This window comes from Tursiops truncatus, chromosome 11 (genome assembly GCF_011762595.2).
Source record: "Tursiops truncatus isolate mTurTru1 chromosome 11, mTurTru1.mat.Y, whole genome shotgun sequence".
NCBI lineage: Eukaryota > Metazoa > Chordata > Mammalia > Artiodactyla > Delphinidae > Tursiops > Tursiops truncatus.
Genome location: NC_047044.1, coordinates 82,050,124 through 82,077,727, shown reverse-complemented (window position 1 = coordinate 82,077,727; position 27,604 = coordinate 82,050,124). Strand labels below are relative to the sequence as shown.

At 37.1% G+C, this 27,604-nt stretch overlaps 1 protein-coding gene and 1 long non-coding RNA gene across 9 annotated transcripts in view; one reads left to right on the top strand and one right to left on the bottom strand.

Annotated features, from left to right (window-relative positions):
- Positions 1 to 27,604, bottom strand: part of LMNTD1 (lamin tail domain containing 1) — a 434,715-nt gene that overhangs the window by 39,992 nt on the left and 367,119 nt on the right. For 2 of the 7 annotated variants that reach the window (XM_073788952.1, XM_073788949.1), the window contains 4 exons: positions 20,120 to 20,239; positions 16,430 to 16,548; positions 6,983 to 7,218; positions 4,076 to 4,274 (listed from right to left, as the gene is read on the bottom strand). In XM_073788952.1, the coding sequence (XP_073645053.1) occupies positions 4,076 to 4,274; positions 6,983 to 7,218; positions 16,430 to 16,548; positions 20,120 to 20,239 (674 nt within the window). Of the gene's footprint in view, positions 1 to 4,075; positions 4,275 to 6,544; positions 6,601 to 6,982; positions 7,219 to 16,429; positions 16,549 to 19,211; positions 19,347 to 20,119; positions 20,240 to 20,267; positions 21,293 to 27,604 lie in introns of those variants that run through there. The other 5 variants (XM_033866988.2, XM_073788951.1, XM_073788950.1 and 2 more) reach the window with 5 other exon arrangements.
- LOC109550189 (uncharacterized) overlaps positions 1 to 27,604 on the top strand; it is a 169,453-nt gene that overhangs the window by 127,904 nt on the left and 13,945 nt on the right. The window contains exon 3 of one of the 2 annotated variants that reach the window (XR_012324495.1): positions 22,642 to 26,381. The exons of the other annotated variant lie outside the window; for it this stretch is intronic. This is a non-coding gene — a long non-coding RNA (uncharacterized lncRNA). Of the gene's footprint in view, positions 1 to 22,641; positions 26,382 to 27,604 lie in introns of those variants that run through there. 2 annotated transcript variants of the gene reach the window in all.

Below are 27,604 nucleotides of genomic sequence, written 5' to 3'. Positions count from 1 at the left end.
AAATTGGTGCAGCCACTATGGAAGACAGTACAGAGGTTCCTTCAAAACTGAAAATAGAGCTACCATATGATCCAGCAATCCCACTCCTGGGCATATATCTGGAAAATGTGGAAACTCAAATTTGAAAAGATACATGCACCCCAATGTTCATAGTAGTACTATTTACAATAGCCAAGGGATGGAAACAACCCAAGTGTCCATCAACAGAGGAGTGGATAATGAAGATGTGGTATATATATATATATATATATATATATATATATATATATACACACACAATGGAATATTACTCAGGCATAAAAATGAATGAAATATTGCCATTGGCAGCAACATGGATGGACCAAGAGAATTTTATACTTAGTGAAGTAAGTCAGAGAAAGACAAATAATATATCACATGTGGGATCTAAAAAATAATACAAATGAATCTATATACAAAACAAAGAGACTCACAGATATAGAAAACAAACTTATGGTTATCAAGGGGAGAGGGAGGGCAGGGGAGGGACAAATTAGGAGTATGGGATTAACAGATACAGACTACTACACCTAAAATACATAAGCAACAAAAATTTACTGTACAACACAAGGAATTCACTATCTTGTAATAATCTATAATGGAATGTAATAAAAAATGAATCACTATGCTACACACCTGAAACTAACAAAATATTGTAAATCAACTCTACTTAAATTTAAAGAAAAAGGTATTTTGAAGTGAATGAAAATGAAAATAAAACACATCAAAATTTGTGGGATTCCACTAAAAGCTGTAGTTAGGGGAAATTTTACAGTGCTAAATGCTTGTATTAGAAGAGAAAATGTTTTCAAATCAATGATCTCAACTTCCACCTTGAGAAACTAGAAAAAAAAAATGAAACCTGAAGTAGGCAGAAGAAAGGGAATACAGATCAGAATGGAAATCTATGAATAGAAAACAAAGCAAAAAAGTTAGAGAAAATCAATTAAATGAAACACTGATTCTTTGAAGCTCAACAAAATTGATAACTCTTGAGCAAGATTTATCAGGAAAAAGAGAGAAGACACATACGGCCATTATCAGCAATAAGAAATGTGACATCACTACAGATTCTATAGATACTAAAAGGATAATAAGGGAACATTATGTATAATTTTACAACAATAAATCTGACAACTTAGATGAAATGGACAAATTCCTTGAAAGACACAAACTACTCAAGTTCACTCAAGAAGAAATAGGTAACCGGACTATCTTGACATCTATTTTAAAGAAGTAAAATCTGTAGGTAAAAACCTTCTCACAAAATAACTCCAGGACCAGATGGCTTCACTGATGAATTCTATAAAATATTTAAGGAAAAAATAATATTACTTCTACACAAACTCTTCTAGAAAGTAAAGGAGGAGGGAATATATCCCAACTCATTTAATGAGTTGAGTATTACCCTGATACCAGGGCAGACAAAGACATTAACAGGTAAAGAAAACTACAGGCCAGTATTCTTCACAAACATAGAGCAAAAATTTGAAACAAAATTTTAGCCAATTGAATTCAACAATATATGAAAAAGATAAACATTCTGACCAAGGGAGGTTTATTCTAAGGGTGCGGGACTACTTTAATGTTTAAGAAATAAAAAATCATATGATCATCTCAACAGATGTATAAAAGGCATTTGACAAAATCCAGCATTCATTCATATATTCATTGCCACAGATCAAATATTCTGAATCAGAATCCTGTCACTCCTTTGTCTGAAACTTTCCCATTGCTTCCCATTGCCCATAGTGAAGTCTACATCGTCTGGTATTCAATGCTCACTGTGATCTGTCTGCAACCCTGACGCCTACAACCCTGTTATACCTCTTCACGCACTGCTCAGTACATCCATGCTTATACTCATATCTGATCTTAGCTTTTCTGCCTCCCTCATTTTGTCTATGCTGCTCCTTTGTTCAGCCCTGGCTGTGCATTAGAAGTACCATGGCATTTAAAACAAAAGCCAAAAACACAAAATACGATGCCCAATTCCACTAGAAATTTTGATTCAAAGAGTCTGGTGTAGAGTCAGGACATTAAAAGCTCCCCAGGTGATTCAATTTTGTGGGTAGAGTTGAAAACCAATGGTCTAGAATATTCTCAGAGACTCCAAATTTGCATATCCAAAATGTACTTGTCTTTCCAAGATGTTTTCCATGATAACTCCTTCACAAAATCTTCCCAGACCATCTCTCCTGGGAAGAAAGCTATCCTCTGAATGCCTTATTACTTTACTTGCTTCTCTCTTGATCCTTACCTGAAGTTCTTCATGACCTTCTTCATGATCTGTTTGAGTAAAGTTTCTTAAAACCATATTCATAAGTTTTTTTTGAAGTTTTGCTGAAAATAAGTCATCATTTTTAACATGGTAAGTACTGTATGAATAATTTGATGAAGTGCTTTTAGATGGTTGAGAGAACACTTGGGTATTCACTACAATTAAGTGGCAAAAGTGGTTGATTTTAGGAAATCTGACATAAGGGGGAAAAGTTTTCCTTTATGTTTGACCCTTAACTTTGGCTAACAACTTCTTTTAGTCCTCAAACACCCTCTATCAACATATGCTTATCACTAATGGGCAGAAGACGTAAATATACATTTCTCCAAAGAAGACATATAGATGCCAAAAGGCACACGAAAAGATGCTCATCATCACTAATTATTAGAGAAATGCAAATCAAAACTGCAGTGAGGTACCACTTCCCACCGGTCAGAATGGCCATAACTAAAAAGTCTACAAATAATCAATGTTGGAGAGGGTGTGAAGACAAGGGAACCCTCACACACTGTTGGTGGGAATGTAAATTGGTGCAGCCATTATGGAAAACAGTATGGAGATACCTCAAAAAAATAAAAATAGAGTTGCCATATGATCCAGCAATCCCACTCCTGGGCATATATCCAGACAAAACTACAATTCAAAGAGAAACATGCACCCCAATGTTCATAGCAGCACTATTTACAATAGCCAAGCCATGGAAACAACCTAAATGTCCATTGACAGATGAATGGATATAGAAGATGTGGGGTATCTATCTATCTATCTATCTATACATCAGCCATAAAAAAAGAATGAAATAATGCCATATGCAGCAACATGGATGGACTGAGAGATTATCATACTAAGTGAAGTAAGTCAGAAAGAGAAAGACAAATACCATATGGTATCACTTATATGTGGAATCTAAAGTATGACACAAATGAACATATCTATGAAACATAAACAAACTCACAGACATAGAGAACAGACTTTTGGTTGCCAAGGGGGAGGAGGGGTGGGGGAGGGAAGGATTGGGAGTTTGGGATTTGCAGATGCAAACTAGTATACATAAGATGGATAAACAACAAGGTTGTACTGTGTAGCACAGGGAACTATATTCAGAATCCTGTGATAAATCATAATGGAAAGAATATGGAAAAGAATGTATATATATGTATAACTGAGTCACTTTGCCGTATACCTGAAATTAACACGACATTGCAAATCAACTATACTTCAATAAAATTTTTTTAAAATGTGTGTTTATTACTAAAAATTCACAATTTAATCTGTTGTTTGTGCAACAAGAAAAACAGGGTTAAGTAAATGCATAGATGCGTCAGCTTTTATTTTAGTTCTAATATCAACTTTCTTCCTGATCAATTCTTTTTTTCTACAGATACTAATAACCATAAAAATAGATCAGTAAGTTATAAATCCATCTTTTTCCTTCTGTCTTGAACTCAAGACAGATAGGAAAGAATTCTAAATCCATCTGATTGATTTGCCAATAATGAAAATTTTCTTGAATAATTGAGTTAACTTTATTGGTAAGCCTTATGTAGTGCTGTTTTCTCTGGCATCTTTGAAGAATTAACTTTCCTTGTTTGGTTCCCTAGAAAGTTATATTGATTCCTTTTAACTGCCCAGAATATGAAACAGTTATATTTTAATGGATTGCTTAGGGTCTTAGATGAGATCATGGATCTAACAACAGTTTAGAACTTTATTTCCTACTAATTTATTACTCCTACCCCAATAGAAGATATTAAATAATTCAAATAGAGTATTTACCTGGATCTAGATTGGCCCACTTCTTCAAGAATCATAGAAAAGTGCTTCCAAGTTTTCTTGGTGGGGAATGAGTGCGTGACAAGTTTCTTTGAATCACCAAACAAAGATAGGAAATAATCTTCCCCTTCCCCAACCACAGCTAGCTGAGAAGCAAGCACCGGCATAGTGTGTTTCTTTGGAATTTTGAAGTTGTTGAGTCCTTTCAAAGAAACCAAAGAAGGAAACAATAGAGAGAGAAGTAAATAAAAGATTAAAAGAAACCAAAGCTACTATCTTTATTGTTTGTTTCTACAAAATGATATTCTTTATACTTTTTACTGTCACAGTCAAACTAAGTGAGGATAGTTCGAAGCTTTAAACCAGTCTATAAAATAACCAGTGATTATTTTTAGTGACACTCAATTCCTAGAGATTACTGCAGTTATCTTAAACTATCAATTGTATCATCAGCATAATTACAATTTAACTGATTAAGTTGTACTACAAGCATCATAAGTTTTTGAGTAGGTAAAACATTTGAGTTTCTCAAATTTGGTACACTATATGTAAGTACAACTTTATTCTATTTTGTATTAGCTTTTCTCCCCAAATTGCTACTCATAAATTAAAGTCTCAAATGAGTCCTTTCCTACCAATGGTTTGTATTTTGCCAGGTAAAGACTTAAATTTCCTCTCATTAACTAAAATACTTTATTAAAAAGATAAAGTAATGCTTAACCAGATTCTTGTAACCTCTTACTCTTTTAAAATTCTCAGTAGTAAGATTCAAATACAAAATAAGTTTCAAGATTTTGCATAGAAAGAATCATGCTGGATAAATCTAATTATGTATCTGCAAAGAGAGAGTAACAGTACAGACAGGCATCATGATGAAATAGATAGAGCAATGTGTCTTGGATTTAGACACATCTGTACCCCAGCTCTGTCACTTACTAAGCCAAATGATTTAAACCTTCCAATTCTCAGTTTTCCTGAAAATAAAATAAGGATAATACTACTTTGTGTGAGGCGATGTGAGGATTGAAGATAATATAGGTAAGTGTCTAGCACAGTACCTGGCATTTAGCAGGTACTCAATAAATGATAGCTATTATTGTAGCACAGGGACTTTGGCCAATGTGACCCTGAATCCAAAATCATCAAAGGATTAAGACAATCTAGAGTGTGCTTTATCTTCTTGTGTCTTTAACAAAGCCAAAGCAATGTGAAAGGTGGAAATAAAAAACATAGTTCCTAAAGAGGATTCCTCAGAGTATTTTGTTTAGAAGAAATATTTGGAATTAAGTTAGTTCATTCCCATTCAAGTGAGTATTTCCTTAATCTTTAAATTCCTTTGGGGGAAGAGAATATATAGCATCCTTAATAGCTCATCCTGAGGGATGAAAATCTTTGTATTCTAAAAGGAAAGAAGACACATTGATTTTAGTTCCAGTTATTATCTCATCTAGAAATGAAATGAACCAAATGCAACAAGTCGTGGTAGACTCAGCCATGTATCTACAGAGTCAGAACCTACAGTAACTGAAGAAGACTTCATCCCAGCACAACTCTCATCTTGCCAGGCGAAACCAGTATATTTGTTACCCTCCCCCTCAATACTAGGAGCTTTCACAGTTCAACTCAAATATAGAACATATACCATGATGATACAGTGCCAAAGGATGAGAAATATTACCTCCTTAGATATAAAATGTGTATTTTCACTTTTAAGCATATAGATTTTGGTCATTGCTAAAGGTCATTGTGAATTTAGGAGGCTTCTTCAAAAAATGTATCTTAGGCATACAAACAATGAAGCACAGGGAATATGACAATAATGGCAGTAGATCAAAATCCTATATAACACTGTGTCAAAGGCTTAGGAAAATACCAGGAACAAAATGAAATGTAGATAGGAAGGAGCAAGGCTGTAAATGTCCACAGAAGGGTAGAGGAAAATGAAGACATCAGGTAGTCATGGGTGTATTCGTGTTAACAATTTTGAAACTTGTTAGTTGACTGGTAATACAGACCCCAAATCTAGCCTATTCTATGAGAAGGTACTTACAGATACATTCAGATTCACAACTAATTTTATTGAGCACACTTGCTGTGTGCTAGGTGATTTTCATAAATATCTCATTTAATTCTTAGGATAGCCCTGTGAAGCTGATATTTTAATCCCCATTTTGTAGGTGTGGAAAATGGGACTCAGAGATGCTAAATACCTTACTTAATGTCCCATGTTATTGGGACTAGAAAGGGGATTTGAACTTAGGTCCTCTGTTTCCAAGGGCAGTGGTCTTTTCAGTAAACCTTGATAACATACCCTCAGAGTTCCCTAAACATGGTGAGGAACATACACCTCATGGTGTGAGCACTGCTGAGTGCATTGTTGGCAACTGTCAAAACTTTACTGCTGTTTTCATTTTCCTCTTCTCCAAATTCTTTATTGTTTTTCCCTTTTCTCTCCACCATTTTATTACCTACTTTATGTTTCTTCTTTCTCTTATCTACCCATCTTTCGTTACTTAAGCCATAGTCTCCTAAAGCATAACATACATAAGACATTGTTAATCTTTCTGGTAGCATTCAGAGGAAGAGCAGTTAATGCTATACATCAGAATTTTTAATCATTTAGCAATTCTAGAGCATCTAAGTGGTCAACCCATGAATTATTATGATAACTCAAGATATTTTAATCACAGAGATGATGTACTTGGCCACATATGTTTACGTGACTTGAATATGACTCCAGGGCTAGAATCAAGGATGGGCAGAGTCAAGTTATTCTGCATATGACATTAAGAAGTTAGTATTATTGGAGACAAATAATAAAACATCATTCTGGCTTCTAGGCACATAAAGACTCTATTGAACTATATGCTTTAAAAGTAGTCTAAAACACTTGGTACATGTTTTACTTACCCAAGCTGTCTTCTGATTGGGAATGGCTCACTAGAGCAGGTTTAAGAGGCTTTGGTCCAATTGTTGAAAAAGTTACTCCACTAACTTGAGGGCTGGACAGATAGTAACTGAGAGGTATTTCATTGGATAATGACCATGAACATGGCAGTGTAGTGGTATCTGAATCCGTTGACGTTGGAAAAAAATGTACTACAGATCGCTGTGTCTTTGGGAGATTGTCAGATGTGTCTTCAATTCTGTGTACAAAAATTAGTATAATAAACAAAGTGAGAAAGACAAAATGATAGACTGTGAGCACAAGAAGCATTAATTATCATTATTACTCAGGATTTTGCTTTTCAAAGATATTATGCATCTAACACAAGCGCAAGAACATCTTATATTTCTAGTTTTAACAATCTACATAAAACACTTTAGTGTCAAGTCATGCTTTTCTCTTTTCTATTTAAAAATCAATAAACTCCTACTTCAGATAGTTTTGCAAAAGTGTAAATGCTGAAAGAAGAAAATAAAAATTACTATATTCCACCAACTAAAAATTTTACCATTTCCTGCCATGCTTTTTATATTTTATTAAATATTTTAAATAAATTTTTTATTGAAATATAGTGATTTACAATATTATATTAATTTCAGGTGTACAACATAGTGATTCAATATTTTTTCCTTCCAGGCCTTTTAATGCATTGTTTTTTTTTTTTTGCGGTACGCGGGCCTCTCACTGTTGTGGCCTCTCCCGTTGCGGAGCACAGGCTCCAGATGCGCAGGCTCAGCGGCCATGGCTCACGGGCCCAGCCGCTCCGCGGCATGTGGGATCTTCCCAGACCGGGGCACGAACCCGTGTCCCCTGCATCGGCAGGCGGACTCTCAACCACTGCGCCACCAGGGAAGCCCTAATGCATTTTTTTCACTCAAAATTGAGACTCTATAAACCATTTATATCCCACTTTTATCACTTATTATATTTCCCCTTTCCATTAACATGAAAAACATGATTATCATTTCTGTTTAATATGTAATAGTTTACTATACTTTTTCCTTTAATTTCTCCTGCTGCTTAACTAATTTTCCTGTATTTATAAAGATTCTAGAGTTAATGTGTGCTTTCAAATGCACTTTACAAATTAATAACTATAAATACAGCTCACATGTGTATGTTTGTGTGTATCTGTGTATGTGTATGTGTGAATGCTGAAGGGACTAGCACAAAAGAGGGCGAAGAAAGACTTACTTTCCAAGTATTATTTTTGTAAGTAAATCCTACTATATGAATAAAGATTTTCCTTTCTTTCTTTTTTATATATGTAAAAGTACAGTGTGCAAGCATTTAAACAAAATCCCTAAACTACAGTACACTTATTTTACAAGTAAAACAATATTCTCACGGAGTACCTCATGAAAAGGCTTATGACAACTGCATTTTATGAGTCACGTTGAGGCTCTTCTTAGTAACTTCAAAGCAATCCATGTGTGTGTGAATGTGTGTGTGTTTAATGCTTGAATTGTGAACAAAGTCCTGGGGTCCAACCCTTTAGCTCTCTGAAAACCAGACACTTGGCCAGCCCAAGCCCTGCCTTCCTGGGGACCAAACGTCTATCCACTATAAGTCAGGAACTAAGTGTTTTGCCTCCAAGCACTGTCTCTATTTTGATCTCTTTGTTTTCCAGAGTTCCTATAATGTTATTTTAGCCAGTCTTCTGTTCTTTGTTTTTGTTTTTCCAAATCTTTCCATAACAGAACAAGGGCCTGAAGCCTCCTAATCTGCCATCTTGCTGATGTTACTCTCAATCTCTTTGTTTACCAGGAGGTATTCACAATCGTTTTGTTCTATAATTTGTAAGTTCCTTCATCAGAAATATTATATCTGGAGAGCTCTGTATTCAAAATCAGAATTCTCTAAGTGTGCCTCTCACAAGGCACAGATATCTCAGGCAATTTTTAAAAATAATTAAATGGCATTGGCTTTGGAAACGGCATTATTATTAGCCCAGAGCTTATCAAGCTTGAGCACGTGCCATTCTACCGACTACCCAACCACTCATCTTTGTCAAAAACCTCTAACCCATGAAGATATGCTCTTGAGTATGACTGTGGTGGTAACGAAAAGGAGACTACAGAGGTCTATTGTCAAATGACAAATATTTCATCTCTGTCTAAACTGAGACAGATCATATGACATAATTTTTCCCTGACACTGTCTAGAATAAGCAGGAAAAGGACCTTTCTCTTTCAAAGTTCCTTACATCTGGGTTTCATTACAGACAACTGGCTACATCTTTTCAGCATGTTCATTTTATAAGCTCTGAATTTTTTTCTTCCACTGGTAAAACAATAGCATTTCCAAATAAATTTAATTCCACAAAAGATTCCCAATAAGCCTTTGCAAATGTTGTGATCAAAGAACTTCAGTTTAGGGCCACAGGGGATTCTTGTTTTTGTAGTTGAATAAGAAATTTCTAATGGCAGCACACACCGTTGGAAGAGCTGAAACATTTCAGGAAGAGATGAGCGTGATGTAGCCCATTGTCTGAGCCCTGCACTCACCCACCTATTAGACTCCTTTTGGAAGATGAGAGATTTTCTTCCTAGTGCTTAGTGAGGTTTCCCTTTCCCATGTGGAATTTTCCAAGCCCTTACTTGGTATTTTGCTCCCTCTGTAATTGATTAGCACTAAACCAGAGGCAGTTATAAAAGTTCAATTCCAGCATTTCAATGTTATTTCAACGCTGCATTGGTAATACTGACAACAGTTATTTCTCAGATGACCTCTAAGAACAAATATTTAAAAAATAGACTTGAGGGAGATTGGTTCAAGATGGCAGAGTAGAAGGACGTGAGCTCACTCCCTCTTGCGAGAGCACTGGACTCATAACTAACTGCTGAAAAATCATTGACAGGAAGACACTGGAACTCAACAAAAAAGATACCCCACATCCAAAGACAAAGGAGAAGCCTCGATGAGACAGTAGGAGGGGTGCAATCACAATAAAATCAAAATCCATAACCACTGGGTGGGTGACTCACAAATTGCAGAACAATTACACCACAGGAGTCCACCCTCTGGAGTGAAGGTTCTGAGCACCAAGTCAGGCTTCCCAACCTGGGGGTCTGGCAATGGGAGGAGGAATTCCCAGAGAATCAGACATTGAAGGCTAGTGGGATTTGATTGCAGGACTTGGACAGGACTGTGGGAAACAGAGACTCCACTCTTGGAGGGCACACACAAAGTAGTGTGCACATCAGGACCCAGGGAGAAGGAGAAGTGACCCCATAGGAGACTGAAGCAGACCAACCTGCTAGTGTTGGAGGGTGTCCTGCAGAGGCAGGGGTTGGCTGTGGCTCACCATGGGGACAAGGACACTGGCAGCAGAAGTTCTGGGAAGTACTCCTTGCCATGAGCCCTCCCAAAGCCCACCATTAGCCACACCAAAGAGCCTGGGTAGGCTCCAGTGCTGGGTCACCTCAGGCCAAACAACCAACAGGAAGGGAACCAACAGCCCTACCCATCAGCAGACAAGGGGATTAAAATTTTACTGAGCTCTGCCCACCAGAACAACACCCAGCTCTACCCACCACCAGTCCTTCCCATGAGGAAACTTGCACAAGCCTCTTAGATAGCCTCATCCACCAGAGGGAAGACAGCAAAAGCAAGAAGAACTACAGTTCTGCAGCCTGTGGAACAAAAACCACATTCACAGAAAGATAGACAAGATGAAAAGGCAGAGGGCTATGTACCAGATGAAGGAACAAGATAAAACCCCAGAAAAACAGCTAAATGAAGTGGAGATAGGCAACCTGCCAGAAAAACAATTCAGAATAATGATAGTGAAGAAGATCCAGGACCACAGAGAAGAATGGAGGCAAAGATCGAGAAGATGCAAGAAATGTTTAACAAAAACCAAGAAGAATTAAAGAACAAACACCTAGAAGAATTAAAGAAAAAGAGAGATGAACAATACAATAACTGAAATGAAAAATACACTAGAAGTAAACAATAGCAGAATAACTGAGGCAGAAAAATGGATAAGTGACCTGGAGGACAGAATGGTGGAATTCACTGCCACTGAACAGAATAAAGAAAAAAGAATGAAAAGAAACAAAGACAGCCTAAGAGACCTCTGGGACAACATTAAATGCACCAACATTCACATTATAGGGGTCCCAGAAAGAGAAGAGTGAGAGAAAGGAACCAAGAAAATACTTGAAGAGATTATAGTCGAAAACTTCCCTAACATGGGAAAAGAAATAACCACCCAAGTCCAGGAAGCACAGAGAGTCTGAGGCAGGATAAAGCCAAGGAGAAACATGCTGAGACACATAGTAATCAAATTGACAAAAATTAAAGACAAAGAAAAATTATTAAAAGCAACGAGGGAAAAATGACAAATAACATACAAGGGAACTCCCATAAGGTTAATAGGTGATTTATCAGCAGAAACTCTGCAAGCCAGAAGGGAGTGGTATGATATATTTAAGGTGATGAAAGGGAAGAACTTACAACCAAGATTACTATACCCAGAGAGGATCTCAATTCAGACTCGATAGAGAAATCAAAAGCTTTACAAACAAGCAAGAGCTAAGAGAATTCAGCACCACCAAGCCAGCTCTACAACAAATGCTAAAGGAACTTCTCTAAGTGGGAAACACAAGAGAAGAAAAGGACCTACAAAAACAAAACCAAAACAATTAAGAAAATGGTAATAGGAACATACATAGCGATAATTACCTTAAATATGAATGGATTAAATGTTCCAACCAAAAGACCCAGGCTTGCTGAATGGATACAAAACCAAGACCCATCTATATGCTGTCTACAAGAGACCCACTTCAGACCTAGGGACACATACAGACTGAAATTGAGGGGATGGAAAAAGATATTCCATGCAAATGGAAATCAAAAGAAAGCTGGAGTAGCAACACTCATATCAGATAAAATAGACTTTAAAATAAAGAATGTTACAAGAGACAAGGAAGGACACACATAATGATCAAGGGATCAATCCAAGAAGTAGATATAAAAGTTATAAATATATATGCACCCAACATAGGAGCACCCTAATACATAAGGCAAACTCTACCAGCTATAAAAGAAGAAACTGACAGTAACACAATACTAGTGGGGGACTTTAACACCTCATTACACCAGTGGACAGATCATCCAAAGAGAAAATTAATAAGGAAACACAAGCTGTAAATGACACAATAAACCAGATAGATTTAATTGATATTTATAGGACATTCCATCCAAAAACAGCAGATGACACTTTCTTCTCAAGTGCACATGGAACATTCTCCAGGATAAATCACATCTTGGGTCACAAATCAAGCCTCGGTAAATTTAAGAAAATTGAAATCATATCAAGCATCTTTTCCAACCAAAACGCTATGAGATTAGAAATCAATTACAGGGAAAAAATGTAAAAAACACAAACACATGGAGGCTAAACAATACATTACTAAATAACCAAGAGATCACTGAAGAAATCAAAGAGGAAATCAAAAAATACCTAGAGACAAATGACAATGAAAACACGATGATCCAAAACCTATGGGATGCAGCAAAAGCAGTTCTAACAGGGAAGTTTATAGCAATAAAAGCCTACCGCAAGAAACAAGAAACATCTCAAATAAACAATCTGAACTTACACCTAAAGGAACTAGAGAAAGAAGAACAAACAAAACTAAAGTTAGTAGAAGGAAAGAAATCATAAAGATCAGAGCAGAAATAAGTGAAATAGAAACAAAGAAAACAATAGCAAATATCAATAAAAGTAAAAGCTGGTTCTCTGAGAAGATAAACAAGATTGATAAAACTTTAGCCAGACTCATGAAGAAACAGAGGGAGAGGACTGAAACCAATAAAATTAGAAATGAAAAAGAAGTTACAACAGACACCACAGAAATACAAAATATCATAAGAGACTACTACAAGCAACTCTATGCCAATAAAATGGACAACCTGGAAGAAATGGACAAATTCTTAGAAAGGTATAATTTTCCAAGACTAAATCAGGAAGAAAAAAAAAATATGAACAGACAAATCACAAGCACTGAAACTGAAACTGTGATTAAAAATCTTGCAACAAACCAAAGTCCAGTACCAGATGGCTTCACAGGTGAATTTTGTCAAACATTTAGAGAAGAGCTAACACCAATGCTTCTCAAACTCTTCCAAAATTTGCAGAAGAAGGAACACTCCCAAACTCATTCTACAAGGCCACCATCACTCTGATACCGAAACCAGACAAATATACTACAAAAAAGAAAATTACAGACCAATATCACTGATGAATATAGATGCAAAAATCCTCAGCAAAATAGTAGCAAACAGAGTCCAATGACACATTAACAGGATCATACACCATGGTCTAGTGGGATTTATCCAAGGGAGGCAAGGATCCTTCAATATACTCAAATGAATCAATGTGATACACCATATTAACAAATCAAAGAATAAAAACCATATGATCATCTCCATAGATGCAGAAAAAGCTTTTCACAAAATTCAACACTGATTTATGATAAAAACTCTCCAGAAAGTTTGCATAGAGGGAACCTACCTCAATATAATAAAGGCCATTTATGACAAACCCACAGCAAACATCATTCTCAATGGTGAAAAACTGAAAGCATTTTCTCTAAGATCAGGAACAACACAAGGACATCCACTCTTGCCACTATTATTCAACATAGTTTTGGAAGTCCTAGCCATGGAAATCAGAGAGGAAAAGGAAATAAAAAGAATACAAACTGGAAAGAAGAAGTAAAACTGTCACTGTTTGCAGATGACATGATACTATATAAATAGAATCCTAAAGATGCCACCAGAAAACTACTAGAGCTAATCAATGAATTTGGTAAAGTTGCAGGATACAAAATTAATGCAAAGAAATATGTTGCATTCCTATACACTAACAACGAAAGATCAGAAAGAGAAATTAAGGAAACAATCCCATTCACCATTGCTACAAAAAGAATAAAATACCTAGGAATAAACCTACCTAAGGTGGTAAAAGACCTGTTCTCAGAAAACTATAAGACACTGATGAAAAAACCAAAGATTACACAAACATATGGAGATATACCATGTTTGTGGGTTGGAAGGATCAATATAGTGAAAATGACTATACTACCCAAAGCAATCTTCAGAGTCAATGCAATCCCTATCAAATTACCACTGGCATTTTTTACAGAACTAGAACAAAACATCTTCTAGACACAAAAGGCCCCGTATAGCTAAAGCAATCTTGAGAAAAAAAAATGGAGCTGGAAGTATCAGTCTCCCTGACTTCAGACTATACTACAAAGCTACAGTAATCAAGACAATATGGTACTGGCACAAAAACACAAATAGAGATCAATAGAACAGGGTAGAAATCCCAGAGATAAACCCACACACCTATGGTCAACTAATCTATGACAAAGAGGCAAGGATATACAATGGAGAAAAGATGGTCTCTTCAATAAGTGGTGCTGGGAAAACTGGACAGCTACATGTAAAAGAATGCAGTTATAACACTCCCTAACACCATACACAAAACAAACTCCAAATGGATTAAAGACCTAAATGTAAGATCAGACACTATAAAACTCTTAGAGGACAACATAGGAAGAACACTCTTTGACATAAATCACACCAAGATCTTTTTTGACCCACCTCCTAGAGTAATGGAAATGAAAGCAAAAATAAACAAATGGGACCTAATGAAACTTAAAAGCTTTCGGACAGCAAAGGAAACTATAAACAAGACGAAAAGCCAAGCCTCAGAGTGGGAGAAAATATTTGCAAACATATCAACAGACAGAGGATTAATCTCCAAAATATATAAACAACTCATGAAGCCCAATATTAAAAACAACAAACAACCCAGTCAAAAAATGGACAGGAGGCCTAAATAGACATTTTTCCAAAGAAGACATACAGATGGCCAATAGGCACATGAAAAGCTGCTCAACATCACTAATTATTAGAGAAATGCAAATCAGAACTACAATGAGGTATCACCTCACACTGGTTAGAATGGGTATCACCAGAAAATGTACAAACCACAAATGCTGGAGAGGGTGTGGAGAAAAGGGAACACTCTTGCACTGTTGGTGGGAATGTAAACTGATACAGCCACTATGGAGAACAGTATGGAGGGTCCTTAAAAAACTAAAATTATAATTACCATACAACCCAGCAATCCCACTACTGGGCATATACCCAGAGAAAACCATAATTCAAAAAGACATATGCACCCCAATGTTCAATGCACAACTATTTACAATAGTTAGGTCATGGAAACAACCTAAATGCCCATCGACAGATGAATGGATAAAGAAGATGTGGCACACATATACAATAGAATATTACTCAGCCATAAAAAGGAACGAAATTCAGTCATTTGTAGAGACGTGGTTGGACCTAGAGACTGTCATATAGAGTGAAGTAAGTCAGAAAGAGAAAAACAAATATTGTATATTAACGCATATATGTGGAATCTAGAAAAATGGTACAGATGAACTGGTTTGCAAGGCAGAAATAGAAACACAGATGTAGAGAACAAATGCATGGACACCGAGGGGGGAAAGCGGGGGGTGGGGATTGTGGTGGTGGTGGGATGAATTGGGAGATTGGGATTGACATATATACACTAATATGTGTAAAACAGGTAACTAATAAAAACACTTTAAAGAAATAGACTTGAGGGCTTCCCTGGTGGCGCAGTGGTTGAGAGTCCGCCTGCCGATGCAGGGCACCCGGGTTCGTGCCCCGGTCTCGGAAGATCCCACATGCCGTGGAGCGGCTGGGCCTGTGAGCCATGGCTGCTGAACCTGCGCGTCTGGAGCCTGTGCTCCACAGTGGGAGAGGCCACAACAGTGAGAGGCCCACGTACCACAAAAAAAAAAAAAAAAAAAAAAAAAAAAATAGACTTGAACTGATCAGTAAACACAGGGCATCTAGATCTAAAGTAACATTAGCCTTAAACTGTGTATGTTCAATATTAGAGGTCATTTTCTAGAAAACATTGGAAAACCAATGCTAATGCTTTATTTGATAGAATGATTTACATTAGTAGTAAAAAGAGAGCTGTAGCTTTTATTTAACATCCTCACAGACATTTCCCAAACCAAAATTCTCTAGCAGTTCTCTGTCCCCAGGTTAAGAAAGTAGTTTTAAAGAAACTGTCTGCCAATTACCTTAAAGAAACAATTAACATGCTAGATATGAGCTTTGGAATCTCAACCAGGTCTGATATGGTGGAGATCTGTCTAGGTGAATTTTTACATCACTCGAAGACTATACCTTATAAAACAGTGGTTGGGGAAATTGTATGTTATCATTAATTAATTTTAGGAAATTTGTAGACTCGATTCTAGTTCTAACTTTTTATAAGCTGTTTTGAAACAAAGAGGTCAAATACTCCAACCTCAACTTCTAAAACTCATTTGTGCCTTTCTTACTGCGCTTGATTTTCCATTTTATTTTCCTGCTCATGGACTTCACTCTGCGGGACCGCCGAAATTTCCTGAGTGGCTTGTGTGTCTTTCATCTTGGCTGGAAGAGAAGTCTCTTTTCTTTTCTGGGAAAACAAATCATGACATTAGTCAGTGAATAGAGCTGAGTTTCAAGGCAGATTTTCTTTTTTGAGTGACCTCACTTGTTAATCTAACTACCTTAAAGCACCTGCCAGACTTCATGATTTCTTAACCAAGCTGGGGCCAGAACCAGGATTCTAATATGAATATGTAAGCACTGATATAGCCAATACTGATATAGCCAATACTGATATTGGCTAAAAATATTGAACACATCAAGATGAAGGTGTGTAGCACTCACTGGAAGCAACTCAAGAGGCAGTGCAGTAAGCCAGCAAAGCTACCTTTATGATTACAACTTTCACATCTGGCCAACACCACCTGTTAGAACACTATGAAGTAATGTCTCCATAGTTACAAAGTTCCAGTCTCTGAACAATTACTATGTTAATGCTGCACCTGCTTTGCAGTTTGCAGACATCAAATAAGAGTAACTTGCCTTTAAGAGAGCTGTTTATCCTACCAGACAAACTTTGCCATCAAAATGTTTGATATCCTATTTTGGATTTCTTAGGATTAAGGCTAGTATGCAAATATTGGGGGAGTTAATCACTGTTTTTTGTCTTTTTGTTTGTTTTGTTTTGACAAATGCTCTTTGAGCACATGGCAACAGCTAGGCAGCAGGAACAGAAACCTTGTATATTTTAAGGCGAAAAGAAACCTATTGGTAGAAACAGTGAAATCAAAGCCAGGAGTTCTAAATTCTTCTAGTTACACCAGCAATATGATTTAGAAGAAATCACTTAATTCAGATTCTATCTTGTGTCATGATAATAATGGCATGGGAATAAAATTAACCCGTATGAAAGTAAATGATCGTACACAGTAATAAGATATAGAATGATGATGATTACTGGATGAGTAAGTTCATTCAATAAATATTTAAATAAGCATCTACTGTGTACCAGGAACCAGCAAGTTAGTATGAACAAATAATTCCCACTTCAAGGAATAATGATAAAATATCTTCCAATTTAGATTAGAAAATGGCTTCCAAAAAACTAAAAATAGATCTACCATATGACACAGCAATCCCTCTACTGGGCATATACCCTGAGAAAACCATAACTCAAAAAGAGTCATGTACCACAATGTTCATTGCAGCTCTATTTACAATAGCTAGGAGATGGAAACAACCTAAGTGTCCATCATCAGATGAATGGATAAAGAAGATGTGGCACATATATACAATGGAATATTACTCAGCCATAAAAAGAAACGAAATTGAGTTATTTTTAGTAAGGTGGATGGACCTAGAGTCTGTCATACAGAGTGAAGTCAGAAAGAGAAAGACAAATACCGTATGCTAACACATATATATGGAATCTAAGAAAAGAAAAAAAAAAAGGTCATGAAGAACCTAGGGGTAAGATGGGAATAAAGACACAGACCTACTAGAGAATGGATTTGAGGATATGGGGAGGGGGAAAGGTAAGCTGTGACAAAGTGAGAGAGTGGCATGGACATATATACACTACCAAAACGTAAAATAGATAGCTAGTGGGAAGCAGCTGCATAGCACAGGGATATCAGCTCGGTGGTTCCACCTAGAGGGGTGGGATAGGGAGGGTGGGAGGGAGGGAGAGGCAAGAGGGAGGGGATATGGGGATATATGTATATGTATGGCTGATTCACTTTGTTATAAAGCAGAAACTAACACACCATTGTAAAGCAATTATACTCCAACAAAGATGTTAAAAAAAAACATAAAATATATAGATGTATATCTTAAAAAAAAAGGAAAATGGCTTCCATCTTGGAATGATGAACAGTATTTAAATACAAAGGACAATGAAGAAAGTAACTCTTTTAATAAAAGAAAAAGGCAAGAAGTATATCACATAATGAGGCAAGTAAACGAGAGGAGAGTAAACATTTGACTATTTTCTGCATCTCAGAGATAAAGAGAAATTCCTTATCAGCATTATAGGCCAATTGCATAAATACAGCATAAAGAGATTTATAAATTTACACTTATGTTTAGAAAAGAATTAAAAATGGATTTATTATTTCGTGCCACTGTCCCAGTTTCCCTAAATCTACCTGTCTGGATGGTTTCCTAGCTGTAAAAATTTCTGTACTTGAACCACATATGTTAGCATGATGTCATTATGACCTCATTTGTTTTATCAGAGCACCTATCCACATTTTCCAGCATAGTTTGGAGAAACAAAATTCTGTCAACTGAGAAAAACTTTGAAAAGCTTTGAAATTGTGAACGTTTCAATAGTTATTTCCCACACAGGATATTTTCCTTATTTCCCTTCTCCAAATTAGAGCATATATGCAATTAAAATCAATTTCCTCTTTTACTGCTTCTCAAACTAAGCCAGTGGTTTTCAAAAGGAGTTGAAGTGAATCATAGCGGGAATTTTGTAAATATGAAGGGACATTAATAGTAGTCATAAAGATTTGGTGGGGTGCTAACTGGCATTTAGCAGACAGGATCCAGAAATGCTAGATTTTCTGAAATGTGGCAGATAATCCTACTTGGCAAAGAATTTTCCCACATACCACATGACTTGCCAGACATTCATGTAGATGAAAAATAGTTTATAATTATTTGAGCCTAAAGCCTAGCTCCATATTACATATAAATGCAAAATATTTTTGTACACTTTTAATTATTTTGTACACAATTACTTACATTGAGGGAAGGTTATAGATTGGTTTGTTCAGACCTTTTCCAATAATTTTTCATCAGTTTGGAAAAATTACATCATCAATGGCAATACCACTTGGTGTATTCATGTGGCTGTTATAGGTAATAACCGTAGCAACAATAACAAAATCAACCTGAATCTGATGAATCCTCTAACTTACATAAAATACAGAGAACAGAAAAGCACGTTAGCTAATAGATCAAGAGATTTAAAAGACACCCTTTGTCATTTGTGGATATAATTTATAACCTAATTCAAGCAAACTGTAAAAAGTGCGTGACATTGGAAATTTAAGTACTCTGGGTATTTAATGATATTAGGAATAAATGTTAAATATTTATGGTGTATTATGGTATTATGATTGTATTTTTTAAACAAGATTCCTTGTTGTTTAGAAATACATACTGACACATTTAGAGATAAAATGATATGATGTCTAGATTTGCTTCAAAATAATACAGAGGGTAGGGAGTGGATGGAGTTGTGGATGAAAATGATGGAAGTGACTTGTAATAGTTGAAGCTAGGTAATGGGTACTGGGGGTTTGTTTATTTTTTCTATAAATGTTTGAAATTCTCTGTTGTAAAAAGGGAGGATCAGGGCTTCCCTGGTGGCGCAGTGGTTGAGAATCTGCCTGCTGATGCAGGGGACACGGGTTCGAGCCCTGGTCTGGGAGGATCCCACATGCCGCGGAGCAAGTACGCCCGAGAGCCACAACTACTGAGCCTGCGCGTCTGGAGCCTGTGCTCCGCAACAAGAGAGGCCACGACAGTGAGAGGCCCGCGCACCGCGATGAGGGGTGGCCCCCGCTTGCCACAACTAGAGAAAGCCCTCGCACAGAAACGAAGACCCCACACAGCAAAAATAAATAAATTAGTTAATAAACTCCTACCCCCAACATCTTCTTTAAAAAAAACAACGGAGGATCATTTGGGAATGTGTAGACTCCACACATTGATAGCATCATCTTCATGGCTGTCTCTAATTCAGGAAGGACAGAGTCAAGATAGAGCTGAAAGCAGAAAAGCAGAAACACTTACTGTTTATGAGGTTCAGTAGCCTTCACACAGGTTCTTTCACCTCAGCTCTGGAAGATGGGAGTCTCCCCATTTTCCCAAATGAGGAAGTGGAAGTTCAGAGAGATGAATACCTCTTCCAAGGTTATATGGTCAATAGATGGCAGAGCCGGGATTTGGTCTCACATCCATTTGTTACAAAATCCCCTTCACGGGCTTCCCTGGTGGCGCAGTGGTTGAGAGCCCGCCTGCCGATGCAGGGGACATAGGTTCATGCCCCGGTCAGGGAGGATCCCACATGCTGCGGAGCGGCTGGGCCCGTGAGCCATGGCCGCTGAGCCTGTGCGTCCGGAGCCTGTGCTCCGCAACGGGAGAGGCCACAACAGTGAGAGGTCCGCGTACCGCAAAAAAAAGGGGGCTTCCCTGCTGGTGCAGTGGTTGAGAGCCCGCCTGCTGATGCAGGGGTCACAGGCTCATGCCCGGGTCAGGGAGGATCCCACATGCCGCGGAGCGGCTGGGCCCGTGAGCCATGGCCGCTGAGCCTGCGCGTCCGGAGCCTGTGCTCCGCAACAGGAGAGGCCACAACAGTGACAGGCCCGCGTACCGCAAAAAAAAGAGGCTTCCCTGGTGCCGCAGTGGTTGAGAGTCCGCCTGCCGATGCAGGGCACACGGGTTCGTGCTCCGGTCCGGGAAGATCCCACATGCCGCGGAGCGGCTGGGCCCGTGAGCCATGGCCAATGAGCCTGCGCGTCCGGAGCCTGTGCTCCGCAACGGGAGAGGCTACAACAGTGAGAGGCCCGCATACCGAAAGAAAAAAAAAAAATCCCCTTCACTATATTCCCTGTTTCTCTGCTGTAATTCCTGTCCAATGTCTTCCTAGCTCCTTCCACGGTAACTGCCTAACCATTTACCTACTCCCGAACCAGCTTTGTCTCTTTCTTTCTCTTCGCACTGGTCTCAGATCACTCTCTCCCAACTTCCGGACTCTGTGTCATTTCTCTTTGGCCTTATCCTCTATTGGGAACACACCAGAATTTTGCATGAGAAATTGAAGCCCCATAAGAGTAGATATAGGGCAAAATAAGATGATGAAAACTGAGTTTTATATTATGAGCTTTTACCTTGATTAAGAAAAAATTAAAAGTGGCAAAATACCAACATATTCAGTAATCAAAAAAACCCCAAAATATTTTATGTCCATAATTTTTTAAAAGTTGAAAAACACAAAGAACTGGCTTTATGCATCCTGGACCTCTGTCTCCACATATGGAGAACATTTGCACAGTAGGGGATTTTTTTTATTAAATCAGTAATATAAATAAAATGTCTTGTGTGAATGAAGGTTGTATATATAAAGAGAATTTTCTTCCTCTCTCAGGCCATGGGTGGAAATTTGCAAACTGAGTAATATGCAGTTGAAGATTACAATTTAAAACATGACATGTTCCACTAAGATTCAAAGAGTTTGTATATATAGGAATACAGTTTCACATTTGCACCCATATTATAGTATAAATTCCTATTGTGAAGCATCTTACTAGTCTAAAAATATACTGTATTTCTTCATTTCCTTCACACAGAACCACGTGTAAATAACACAGCCTTGAACAGAGATGCTATTATTTCACCTTGACGTCAGGGTCATGTGAAGGTCCTACAGGACGTGTTCACAGAGAGGATAAAGGACCACTTATTGGGAGGTTCGAGTTTCAGATAGCTTGCTCAAATACCTTCATGGCTCTTCCCAATCACAAAATTCTATTGCCAAACAGCACTAAGAATGTCTGCATACGTGATACTAAACATCAAACAGTGGTTTGAATCCTCGGACATATGTACCAGTTTTAGCAATGGTTCATAAATAACTGCATGGTTACTTCACACACAGGGTACATGTACTGAGGCTCAGCCTTTATCCACGAATCATTTCTACACATGTTCTTTAGAGGAATAAAATACTTATTCTAAGACAGGGCATCTCAGACTTTTTCAGAAAGGCAGAGATCCAGAACATACAGAACACCATTTTCCTGTAAAATACTTTAAAAAATACAATATATTCAATATATTTTTTACTTCATCTACACACCGTTTTTATATATTTTTACTAGCAACAAGAAATGCACTTCATATTATTTGGATACCATGTAAACGCATAACCACCGGCTCACACGTTTTAAAACAAAATAAAACACCCAACAAACTGCTGAGCCAAGAATAAACGATTGGTTTTGAGTTTTCCTGTGGATATGAATTTGCAGTTTCAGTTTCTTCTCTCATCGACTGGCAACCTTAAGCAGGAAAGTGGTGTCTGGAGCCAAAGACTTGTAGAAAAGGATTGGAGAACAATTTCAATTGAGAACATGCGATCCATTAACTTTTTTTCTTTTGCACACAGGGTAAAGGCGATCATTACTCCATATTACAGTCGAACGCTCCCTCTCTACAGCTTATGGAACACTAGTGCCCCGTGGGAACAAGTACGAGCAGCAGTGGATTAAAGGAGTGTGAAAGAGAGTTATTAGAAGCCTGAATGTGAGCCCTACCCATGGCATCAGGCACAAATATACGACTGAATGGAGCCTGGCCCAGCTCACTGTGGAAGCACACCCAGGCGAGGAGGGGCCTCAACCCTGCCTCAACCCTTCTTCCCTGGTTAGGGCACACGTAACAGATTTGATCAGTTGTAGCTACTGCCAGCATTATTCATGACTGATGATGGCAATAGGTGGCCATGAGGGGTACAGTTCACTAAGGGCGGATTCGTTACTCTTGAGAACCCCCCTGATAGTTCTGTCTACATAAATGAAGCTGCTTTCATTATTCTCCCGACAGTTTGAAGTACAAGCAAATTTAAACTGGTAAATTAAATTTAAGTTGGCTAGCAGCTTTTCTCCTCATGTGCAAATGAGAGAACAGAAGAAATTGAGAGGCTCCTAAGGATATTAAGGACCCCGAGGTTCACGTTATGACTTTTGCAAGAAAAGGACACCTCTAACCTTCACTAGGAACAGAAAATAAATGATCAGCGTGGATAATACTGTGCCTGAAATTATCCTGTGTCATTTGTTTGAGACCCTGCCTGTTAGAAAGAGGTGAGAAACCAGACATCTGAGATGGAATGAGAAAATTCATGCAGTGTGAGGGAATGGAACTCTCTGACCTTTGGCCACATGTAGATTAGTTTGTAGGAGAAGAAAGACAAGCTGGACATTTTTATACACTGGAGATTTTCATTGGCTGTTCTATTATCCTTAGTTTTGTTGTTATTGTTCTGTGTTCATGTTTGTTTCTCCCTTATTTTCTGAGTAAATGCTTTTACAATTCAGAGCCATAATCAATAGTGAATACTACTACTACTAGCTATCATTTAACATACATTTCCTATTTGTGTTAAGTACTCTATGTATATTATTTCATTTCATCCTTTTAAGGATGTGTAATTATCCGTCTTTCACAGATGATGAAACTGACACTTATAGCAGTCAGATAATTGCCCAGAGTCACACAGCTATGAAGTGGCAGAACCAGGGCCAGAGTTCTGGTCTGTCTGACTTTAGAGATTGTATTCTTCATCATTATACTCCATCATTCTCTGAAAAATACAGAGCACCACTGTTTAAAAGACTATTGGACAGGGCTTCCCTGGTGGCGCAGTGGTTGAGAGTCCGTCTGCCGATGCAAGGGACGCAGGTTCGTGCCCCGGTCCGACAAGATCCCACATGCCGCGCAGCGGCTGGGCCCGTGAGCCGTGGCCGCTGAGCCTGCGCGTCCGGAGCCTGTGCTCCGCAACGAGAGGCCACAGCAATGAGAGGCCTGCGTACCGCAAAAAAAAAAAAAAAGACTATTGGACAAACAGTCTATAATGATATAAATAGGTGACAGCCATGTTCCTTGCTCTTCTGAAATTTATTCTTTTGATGGGGCAGTAGTATCTGTGAATATGAAAAAATAATGCATGACAGAATGTGATAAAAATCAAAGGATAGTTCTGTTAAGAACTAGAAGAACTCAGGGAAGAATTAGTACTTTTGCTGTTGTGGTTAGAAAAGACTTCACAGAAGAGATGAGATATGTGTGGACCTCAAAGGATAGATAGGATTTGGAAAAGCAGAGAACAGGAAGGAAGGCATTTATTATCTTATATTTTCATGCATGTGTTCACTCAACAAATACATATTAATTGTCTGTTGTGACTAGACAGTGTTGAATGTACTTTTCTGGCGAGCATCAAAATCCAGGGGTAGACATGGGGTAGGCATATTAATGGCTGAGGCAGAGAGATGGCCTGGGTGTGCAGTCCTAGGTAGAGTCAGATAGATAGGGGAGACCAGATCAGGGAGGGCTGTGAACCAGGCCAAGGAGTAGAATATATTCTCAGTATGCATTATCTAGCCATTTACTTGTTCCTAATGGCTCAATAATTATATTAATTACTGGATATTTCAGGAGTTTCTTGCTTCTGTTTGTATGTAAGAATGTGTGTGTATGTTTTTCTTTTCCTTTTGTTTTTGGATTTATAAGAGTTATTTATTTAATCCAGATCAAAGTTCTTTGCTGGATTTATGTATTACAAATATATTCTCTCAAATTGTAATTTGTCTTTTTACTCTCTGAAAGGTGCATTTTATGACTAGAGATTCTTGATTTTAATGAAGTCCAATTTATCAATCTTTTCTCTTAATGACTTTGTGTCCTATGTAAGAAATATTTATTTAAATTGAGGCCATGGAAATATTAGACTATTTTTTCTCCTGGAAGTTTTACTTTTGTACCTTTAATATTTATGAACCACCTTAAATTAATTATTGTGCATAATACGCAGAAGGATTCAAGGTTTAGTTCTTTTATTCACAGAGTTATCCAGTAGACCCTGCACTCTTTACTGAGAAGACAGCATTCCTCCCATTGAAAGACAATAGTACCTCAGTTGTAAATCATGTGGCCATATGTGTTTGGGTCTCTATTATGTTCTATTAATTTATTTGTCTATCCTTGTGCCATTACTGTACTGTCATAATTAGGGTAATTTTATAGTATAGTATATAGGTCTTTCAAAAAATTTGTTCAATACTATCATGACTTCTAGGTTCTTTGATTTCCATGTGAATTTTTAGAATCATCTTGTCAATTAAAAAAAAATACCAGCTTATATTTTGTTTGGGATTGCACTGAATCTACAGATCAATTTGGAAAGAATGGATTATCTCTAATCTTGCTTTCTGGTAATATTCTTGTCAGGTTTGGGTATGAAGATTATGCTGGGCTCTGAAATAAAAGCAAAAATAAATAAATGGAACCTAATTAAACTTAAAAGCTTTTGCACAGCAAAGGAAGCCATCAACAAAATGAAAATACAACCTACAGAATGGGAGAAAATATCCACAGATGACAACCAACAAGGTGTTTATATCCAAAATATATAAACAGCTCATACAATTCAATATCAAAAAAACAAATAACACAATAAGGGATGGGCAGAAGACCTGAATAGATATTTTCCCAAAGAACACATAGAGATGGCTAACAGTCCCGTGAAAAGATGTTCAACATTGCTAATTATTAGAGAAATGCAAATCAAATCAACAATGAGCTATTGCCTCACACCTGTCAGAATGGTTATCATCAAAATGTCTACAGATAAGAAATGTTGGGAAGGATGTGGAGAAAAGGGAACACTTGTACACTGTTGGTGGGAATGTAAATTGGTGCAGCCACTGTGGAAAACGTTATGGTCAAAAAACTAAAAATAGAACTACCATATGATCCAGCAATTCCACTCCTGGGTACATATCTGGAAAAAAATGAAAATATTGATTTGTAAGGATATATGCACCCCAATGTTCATAGCAGCACTATTTACAATAGCCAAGATATGGAAGTAACTCAAGTGTACAGGAACAGATGAATAGATAAAGAAGATGTGGTATATATACACAATAGAATATTACTCAGCCATAAAAAAATGAAATTCTGTCATTTGCAGCAATATGCATGGATGTGGAGAATATTGTGCTTAGTGAAAAAAGAGAGAGAAAGACAAATAGAGTATGATATTACTTATATGTGGAATCTAAAAAATAATACAAAGGAATGTATGTAGTAAAACAGAAAACAGACTCACAGATACAGGAAAAAAACTAGTGGTTACCGGTGGGGAGAGGGAAGAGGAAGGGGCAAGTTAGGGGGATGGGATATAGAGATTAAAAACTGCTATGTATAAAATAGATAAGCAACAAAAATATATTGAACAGCACAGGGAATTATAGCCATTACCTCGTAAAAAATTAAAAAAAAGAAAGAATGAAAGATCATGCTGGTTTCATAAAACAAGTTGGTAAGTGTTTTCTCTTTTTCCATTATCTGAAAGAAATTGTGCAAGATTGGCGTTATTACTTCTTTATATCTGGGGCAGAATTTACTGGTGAAACATTCTGGTTCTGGACTTTACTTTCTGGGCAGTTTTAAAATTCAATTTTAGTTTGAAAAATTCAATTACAGTTTTAGGACTGATTATATTTTCTGTTTCTTCTTTGTTGATTTCTGGTAGGCTGTGTTTTTACCAAAATTTTTTCAAAAGGAATCTGTGATGTTTTCTCCCTTTTCATTACTGATATTGGTTATTTGCCTCTTCTATATATTTTCCTCTTTGTTAATTTAATCAGTCTTTTTAAAGAACCAAGCACTGGCTTTGGATCCTTTTTATTATACGTTCTAAAACTTTCTTTGGGTTCAGTTTGCTATTATTTTTGTGAATACTTGAGATGGCTATTTAGATAATTACAGCCTATTTTTATTTTCTAATATAGGCAGTTAAGGCTTAATGGCATTTCCCACTAAGCATGGCTTTAGCTTTATTTCATAAATTTTACTATGTAGTATTTTAATTAACATTTGTTTAAATATATTTTTAAAATTTACATAATCTTTTAGATAGCTATTGCTTAATTTCCAAACATATGAAGATTTTCAGGTTATTTTTTTGTTAGTGATTTTTAACTAAATTCCTCTGTGCTCAGAGTACATACTCTGAATAATTTAAGCTCTTTGAAATTTTGTTGAGTTTACCTCATGGCAAGCATACGGTCCATTTTTGTAAAAATGTTTCTGTATTTTTGAAAAGAGTGCATACTTTGAATTTGCTGAGTACAGTGTTTTATATGTCTCAATTAGACTAATTGCAATAATTGTGTTGTTCAAATTATTTTTAGCCTTACCAATTTTCCCTACTGATAATAAAAATTACAGAGAGAAGTATATGAAAATTCATCATTTTTTTGCAAATTTTGTCTGTATTTTACATTTCTACCAGAAGTGCACAAGGATTCCCTTTTCCCTACATCTTCACCAACACTTGTTAT